Genomic DNA, 8,795 nt, shown 5'->3' on the forward strand with positions numbered 1-8,795 from the left:
ATATAATTCAGTGGGGCTCACATTGATGAATCAATATTAAGGTTCGTTGTAATAAAGCCTACATTGAGGTTGTGGGATAATTCCACCTAGATTTTTCTCAAAAAAAAAAGATGTTATTTGTATTTTGCAACCTTTTTTAAATTGAAAATATGATTATTTTCTCAGCAATTTCTAGAAAGTTGTTCGATCTCTTTAAAGAATTTGGATTAAGGATTGTTTTCTTCTGCCTTACTGTTCGACCACTTTTGCGCGTCAATGTTTCTAGAAACGAGAAAGGTTCTGTATGTCAACTAAACGTTCAATTTAGTGTACAGACTAAACTGTGAGAGTCAACACCAGTTCTTTGAAGTTTGAATTCAACTTTTCTTTTTCTTTTTTTTCCTTTGCATTCAACTTGTAGCTCAAGCTAGCACCCTCCATGAATCACTATAAAATCAGATGTACATACGTAATGAGTCATCAGCTATTCAAACAACGAACAAACTGATATTCAACTTCAATAATATTCTTAGAAACATGGCTGAAGTGAAGCTTCATGGGGGATTGCTGAGTCCATTTAATTACAGGGTGGTATGCGCTCTGAAATTGAAAGGCATACCTTTTGAATTGATTAAAGAAGATCTCTCAAACAAAAGTGCATTGCTTTTGAAGTATAATCCAGTTCACAAGAAGATCCCAGTGCTCGTTCATGGCGGCAAGCCAGTTTGCGAGTCCATGGTTATTCTCGAATACATTGAAGAGACGTGGCCACAGAATCCATTGATGCCAAGTGATCCTTATGATAGAGCTCAAGCTCGTTTTTGGATTAACTTTGCCGAAAACAAGGTTCGTTTCACCACTCTACCTTATTTAATTACCTAAGCTAATTCTTTACGGATTTTCATTCAGTACTGAATTTTAATGAGATTAATCAGTTATTTAATAATATATCATATATGTAATTAAACCTTAACTTTACACAGTTATAAATGAACAGCTAGTGACACAAAATCATTAAAAAATCAGTCTTTATACTTCGTATCAGCATTGAATTCAAATTCTCCAGCCCTATTATTAATCATAAATAGTCATAATAATTAGATATGAAATATTATGGCAGGGAGCTGCTGTTTGGAAATTGTTTCGAAGCATTGAAGATCAAGAGAATACGATGAAAGAAATCTTGGAAATGCTGCAAATTGTTGAAGAACATGGCTTAGGAGAAAAGAAATTTTTCCACGGAGACAAGATTGGCTTAGTTGACATAGCATTTGGTTCTATTGTTCATTGGTTGCAAATCATTGAAGATATAGTGGGAGTGAAACTCTTTGAATCTCACAAATTCCCAGGCTTGCACGCGTGGTTAAATAATTACAAGCAAGTCCCTGTAGTTGAAGAAAACCTCCCTAGTAGGGATGAACTGTTGGTCTTTTTCAAAGGTCGCTATGAAAAGTTGCAGGCTTCTGCCAGAATGCAGTAGCGTAAAATTTGCTCGTTGAGTACTTGGGTCTCTCATTATGCTTATTTTGTTTTTGTAATGGTGGTAAAAGAGTTATTTTGGCTTTGTTATCAATTTATTATATTGTCTTATGCTCAAGGTTTGAAGGCTCGTTTACCTCGCTTGACAGTGATAAATAATAATAAAAAGGTTTTATTTTATATATATTTTGATTTTGAGATAACGAATCTCCACTATGTAATAGGTGATCAAAATGTCAAATGTGATATGGCTATCCATTATGACATAATCATGTTAGATGGTTCAGATCATATGTGATCTCAATAAAATTATGTGTGATGATTTAGATCACACTTCATCTAATCTTGAGATCTGATTGGCCCATAATTCATTCATTGAATATATAAAAATATATTCATCCGAATTTCGAAATTCAATTTTTTGGGATAACATCATCCGATCCCCTTTCCTTTTATACTATTTGCATACATCCTTAATTACTTTCCCTTTCTTACAAATGCATCCCAAATTCACAAAATTTTCTAAATTTTTTCTTACTAAAAAGGAATTTTTTTTTTTTAATCATATATGAGAGTCCAACCCCAAATATATGGGTAATATATATATACACACAAACACACACCAACAAATGGCATGCTCAACTTCACGGGCCAAGTTGGTTGAAAGTCAACATTCATTTATAAAGTTTCAAATTTGCCTGCCAGATTTGACTTTGTTTGATTCAGAAGAAACAAATTCATTTGAAATTTTTATGGCTTCGCTTTTGTCATATTCCTACATCAACCCCGACCTCAATCATTTTCCAAATTATATATTTAGTTATTGTACTCTTTTTGACGAATGGAATATTATGGCTATTTCGTTCATTGGACATTTAAAATGCGTTTGGCATATTGTATTGTATTGTATTGTATTATATTATTTTATTTTATTTTATTTTATTTTATTTTAATATAAATATATTGTATTATATTAACATTGCATTATAATATTATTGTACAATATTTAGTACTATGTTGTACTGCATTAATTTTTAATAATAATATGTTTGGTGTTGCATTGTATTATATTTTTTATGATTAATTTAAATTATATATTTAAAAAATAGTATTTATAGTACTTGGAAAAATACTAAGTATAGAAGTTTTAACTTTCAGAAATTTAACATTTTTTTAGTACAAATGTTAAAAAAATCATAATTCTTAAACATCAAAGTTTATGGCCTTAAATTTTTGAAAAAATAACATATATTTTCCAATATTTTCTAAATATGTAACCTTTGAAATAAAGATCGAAGCAATTAATTTAATTAAATAATCTCTAAATCATATAACAACATAAATAAATATTTAAAACCCACAAGATTAGTTCAAAAGTCATCTTAACATGATAGAATAAAAGTTTATATATATTCAAATTTATTCATATTTAAATATTTATTATTAGTTATTTTTAAATGTTGAATAATAATCAATTTTTATGTACTAATTGCTATAATATAATCAAACTAATCTAATATTATGTTATTTTTTTATTTTTATATATTATGTAAGTATCTACTATAAGTTATATTAACTTATTGAATATTAATCAATTTTATATGTTAATTATTACAATACAATTAAATATTAAATTATTTAGTTTTATTTTTAATATAATAAAAATTAAAATATAATATAATAGTATTGAATAATAAATTATTAATTTATATTAATAATTATAATGTAAAAATAAAAATTAATATTATATTAAATTATAAAATTATATTTATTATTATTATTGTAAAAAAAAAAAAGAAACTGATGCGGCGACCATGACATTAGGTAAACCCAACTTGCAGTTGGGTTTAGCTAATGTAGCCACTTAGTGCACCAAACATGGGATTGCACTGCATTGCTAGCGGTGCTAAACATGTCCTTAAAGAACACACAAACTCCACTTCCTCTTGGATTTTTAACTTCTTTGGACTAATGTGAAAGTTAAAATTATGACTTTATGTGAAGGGTAAATTTTGATTATTCCCTCGTGAATTGACTATTTTAAAAAAATAGAGGTGGGTTGATGAAACTTTTTATTTTCTTATGAAAAATAAAAAATAAATTGAGATTTTTGAAAAATAAAGGGTGATTTAAAGATTCATGAGAAGAGTAATCTAAAAGTAACCCTTATGATGAGAATATATATAGTACTATATTTTACCAATATTATCCCACATTTTTTTTAATTCCAAGTAATGTTACTTACCTATACGAAGGATTGATAATCCTTCAATGTTCTTCTTACTATTTTAGTTTGAGTTCATTTGGTTGCTAAGAAAATGAACGGAGAAGTGAGAGAATCCCTCTGAAAATTCCATTTTGTTGCTTGACAATATTTGTTAGGTAATGCATAAACTTAAACTAGCTCGAATGGATCAAATCATCCGCTGCATTATGGGCTTCTGGCCTGAATTTAATATTCATAGGCCTTTTCTCTGAGCCCAGTTTTTCTTCCAATTTCTCCTAATGCCCTTTGATTATGCCTCCTAGGCTTCCGGTGAGGTTATTATAAATTTATAATTTGTCACTATTCCGGGCTCTGGCTTGGTTCGAGACTTCTCTTCAAACCTCAATTTAGATTCCTCTCTTCTATTTATGGGTAGAAATATATATATCTGTATTAAATAGGGATTTTATCTCTTAATTGGTGTAGATTTGAAATAGATGTGTTTTCTTAATTGTTGGATAGAGATCTCACCTCTCATTAATATAGATTTTTAAATTATATTTGGTAGACCTCTCAATCGGTTACAGAACTCATCTCTCGATTGGTGTCTATATCTCTTAGAGCATCTCTAAAAAACTCTTCAAATAAGATTTTATTACTTATTTGAAAAACCACATTAGTATTTAAAACTCCAAAAGACATTCCATTTAATATTCTTCAAATAAGAAATGATTCTTTCTCTTCAATTTTGTAGAGTTATTTTCTCTCTCTTCAATTTATATTTTATTACTTTTTATTTTAGAGAGAGAGAGATAGAGAAGTGCTTTAATTACCATTTTTTTCCTTTGAAAAAATAGTTATTTGATTAAAATTATATTAACTTATTTCTATTTGAAGAGTCTTTTGGAGAATAACATAATTTTTTATTCTTCTTTTTACCATATAAGTAAACAAATAGATAGTTGAAGAGTAAAATTAATAAAGCCTTTTGAAGATACTTTTAATTGTACTATATATATATATATATTTCTAAATTATTTGTGTAAATTTCTAAATTATATTTGGTAGACCTCTCAACTAGGTAGAGGTCTCACCTCTTAGTTGATGTAGATTTTTAAATTATATTTGGTAGGCCTTTCAAGTGGGTAGAGATCTCACCTCTTAGTTGTTGTATATTTCTAAATTATATACGGTAGACCTCTAAATTATTCTATAAAATACATAGATTTAAGCTCCTAATAAATTTAAAATTTTAAATATCTCTAGATTGCAATCCTTTAAAAAAGTAATTACTATAATTTGTCTCCATATTTAGCACTATTCAAGTAACATTTTTTTTTCAAGATCTACTTTCTAATGATACACGCTCCCCATATAATCAAAATTTTATATATAAGTAGATTGTAATGCAATCCTTCAAAAAAGGGGAAAAAAAGTTACTCCGATTTGTCTCCATATTTGGCATTTAAACATATACTTTCTAATGATGCATGCACAAAAGGGGGTAAAAATTTGTTTAGTCTCTATATTATGAGGTTAGTGGTCATCTAGTCCTTATATTTTTAAAAACGCCTCAAAACGTCCCTGTTGTTAGATATTGACACTCGTGCCATTATTTTTTATTCTTTTTACCTTACTTTTATAATATTACACTCTTACAGTAATGTGTCTTTTTTGGATATTAATAAAAAATTATATTATCAAATTAAACCCAAAAATAAAATAAAAACAAAAAAGATATATATTAATTTTTGTGAAAGCTCATGTATGTCCAAAAAGATTAATATTATAAAAAATTAGATTGTCATTTTTTTTAGAAAAAATTAATATTTTAACTCCTCAAGAGAGTGTTCCACAAAAATTTATATATATATATATATATATATGGTGTTAAACTGGTCATTTAATTTTTTCTTTGTAATAATGTCTAAAAAAAGAAACATTATTGTAATAGAGTAATATTATAAAAATAAGTCAAAATGAACAAAAGGTAATGGCAAGGGTGTCAATAATTTAATGACATAAATGCTTAAGGTATTTTTAAAAATATAAAGACTAAATAGATACTAACCTCAAAATATAGGGACTAAACAAATTTTTACCCCACAAAACGTAAAACGTCTGATATAGACTAAATGGTCCATGATCGTCATGCATGATGTAAATTAAAAGACATTGATCATGCATGACGTATTAAATTAGGAAACTGATGCCACATATATAATTAATTAATGGTTAGATATCTTACCAGCTGATCTAATTAATTAATGATCTCACGAGCCAACAGCCTTTTGCCCTTTTGGCAAAAATTGACACTCAAAATAAAATATGATTTCCACACAACATGACCCCTTTTTAAATTTGAAAATATGATGAGTTAGCAACAATGTTTCTGTTGATTTCCGTAAAAAAATCTTACTTGTAATTTAAAATAAGTTTAACATTTAGGTGCATTTGGTTTATGTCTGAAAACTGATTAGTTTTGAATTAGTCTAAATTCTAAATACAATTAATTATCTAAATTTGAATCATATATTTGTTTTCTGTTTGAATTGTTAAAAACATATATTAATTTGTTTTTTTAAATTAAAAAATTTGAAAATTAATATTTTTATATTTGTGCCCTCACAAATTATTAATGTTAAACAAATAATAATCATCTCAGAGAACTTAAGTAAAATAATATATTATCATTATATAAATCATGTTCAATTGAATACAACCACTAATATCCTAAATTAATATATGTTAATCAATATAATTATAACTCGTGATGTTTTTATATAAAAAATATTCATAAAAATAATGAAGATAAATAATACTAATTTGAAGAAAATAAAAAGATAATAATAATAATAATAGTCTACCACTATGTTATCACAAGTTATAGAGATGGGTAATAATGTTAATTATTAAATTTTATTTAGGTAAGAATGAAAATTAATTAATTATACATGGATATTTTAAAAAATATCTTTTAATGACATCATTTAGATTTTTTAAAATAAGCAAAAAGTTAAAAAATTAATATTTTAACTCCTCAGGAGAGTGTTCCACAAAAATTTATATATATATATATGGTGTTAAACTGGCCATTTAATTTTTTTCTTTGTAATAATGTCTAAAAAAGAAACATTATTGTAATAGAGTAATATTATAAAAATAAGTCAAAAGGAACAAAAGGTAATGGCAAGGGTGTCAATAATTAAATGACATAGATGCTTTAATGTATTTTTAAAAATATAAGGATTAAATAGATATTAACCTCAAAATATAGGGACTAAATAAATTTTTACCTCACAAAACGTAAAACGTCTGATATAGACTAAATGGTCCATGATCGTCATGCATGATGTAAATTAAAAGACATTGATCATGCATGACGTATTAAATTAGGAAACTGATGCCACATATATAATTAATTAATGGTTAGATATCTTACCAGCTGATCTAATTAATTAATGATCTCACGAGCGAACAGTCTTTTGCCCTTTTGACAAAAATTGACACTCAAAATAAAATATGATTTCCACACAACATGACCCTTTTTTAAATTTGAAAATATGATGAGTTAGCAACAATGTTTCTGTTGATTTCCGTAAAAAAGTCTTACTTATAATTTAAAATAAGTTTAACATTTAGGTGCATTTGGTTTATGTCTGAAAACTGATTAATTTTGAATTAGTCTAAATTCTAAATACAATTAATTATCTAAATTTGAATCATATATTTGTTTACTGTTTGAATTGCTAAATACAGATATTAATTTGTTTGTTTTTTAAATTAAAAAATTTGAAAACTAATATGTTTATATTTGTGCCCTCACAAATTATTAATGTTAAATAAATAATAATCATCTCAGAGAACTTAAGTAAAATAATATATTATCATTATATAAATCATGTTCAATTGAATACAACCCTTAATATCCTAAATTAATATATGTTAATCAATATAATTATAGCTGGTGATGTTTTTATATGAAAAATATTCATAAAAATAATGAATATAAATAATACTAATTTGAAGAAAATAAAAAGATAATAATAATAATAGTCTACCACTATGTTATCACAAGTTATGGAGATGGGTAATAATGTTAATTATTAAATTTTATTTAGGTAAGAATGAAAATTAATTAATTATACATGGATATTTTGAAAAATATCTTTTAATGACATCATTTAGATTTTTTAAAATAAGCAAAAAGTTAAAAAAAATTGACTTAATAACTTAATAATTTAATGATTTAAAATTTTTCATTAAGTTAAAAAAAATGGATTTAATGACTTAACTTATTAAAATTAAGTCAATTAAGTCATTAACCTCCAAGGGCGTGGTCGGGTTGGTTGCAGGGCAGCTGTAGCTTCTATTAAAACTGGGGTTCAATTCTTGGGGGGGTAAAGGGGATAAAAATTATATTTGGGCTTACCTACCCCCTACCTTTAAAAAAAAAAAGTCAATTAAAATTTGATAACTTTCTTTGTTCAAGTGGCCCCTCAAAAAAATTTGGAAAAGAAAATTTTATATACAAATGTTATGACTAAATTATAATAGAAGTTGAAAAATATCACTAAATTAATTTATATTCATTAAATTGCGCTGATTATAGTGCTAGTACAATTTATCTTTCTTTATAGGAAATAATAAATCATAATTCTCTTCACTAGTTTAATATTCAATTAAAAGATCCATTTTCCAACTCATCTCTAAATTTATTGTTATTCCATTCTTTAGAAATATTATCTTATTATCTAACTTATTTTTATAATTTTTCAACTAATATTTTTCTCTTAAGGTTTGTATGAGGATGAAAACTTCACCCGTTAAACAATAACATTTACTCATATTATAACTTAAATTCGAATGATATTGGGAGCAATGTACATTCTCGGGCAATCGAACTACACCCAAAGGACAGTTAATATTTTATTTTATCCTTTTAAAATAAATTTATATTATTTTTTTACATTTACATTTATATTTTTCACTCCGAAATTAGAAGGTGAGGAGAGTCGAGATGTCACTTATTCGTATTCAACTTTAATTGTCTTATTAGTGGAAATTAAACTTGAAGCTTTTTGCTCAAGCAATAAGCACACTCGATTAGTCGCTATAAATTCAGCTGTAC

The 8,795-nt window shown here is 26.1% G+C and overlaps 1 protein-coding gene across 1 annotated transcript; it reads left to right on the forward strand.

The window, feature by feature from the left end:
* Positions 1 to 447: 447 nt before the first annotated feature.
* On the forward strand, positions 448 to 1,642 carry LOC102623140 (probable glutathione S-transferase). The gene is made up of 2 exons (XM_006493919.4): positions 448 to 825; positions 1,100 to 1,642. Exons 1-2 carry the CDS (start codon positions 517 to 519, stop codon positions 1,457 to 1,459), a joined length of 669 nt encoding a protein of 222 aa, XP_006493982.2. The 5' UTR covers positions 448 to 516; the 3' UTR covers positions 1,460 to 1,642.
* Positions 1,643 to 8,795: the final 7,153 nt, after the last annotated feature.

This window comes from Citrus sinensis, chromosome 9, assembly GCF_022201045.2.
Source record: "Citrus sinensis cultivar Valencia sweet orange chromosome 9, DVS_A1.0, whole genome shotgun sequence".
In the NCBI taxonomy this organism is placed as follows: Eukaryota; Viridiplantae; Streptophyta; class Magnoliopsida; order Sapindales; family Rutaceae; genus Citrus; species Citrus sinensis.

Excerpts from the sequence above, each read along its gene's own strand:
- LOC102623140 (XM_006493919.4), top strand. The coding sequence starts at position 517 with ATGGCTGAAGTGAAGCTTCATGGGGGATTGCTGAGTCCATTTAATTAC. Across the intron at positions 826-1,099 it reads TTAACTTTGCCGAAAACAAG|GGAGCTGCTGTTTGGAAATT; the intron begins GTTCGTTTCACC and ends ATATTATGGCAG.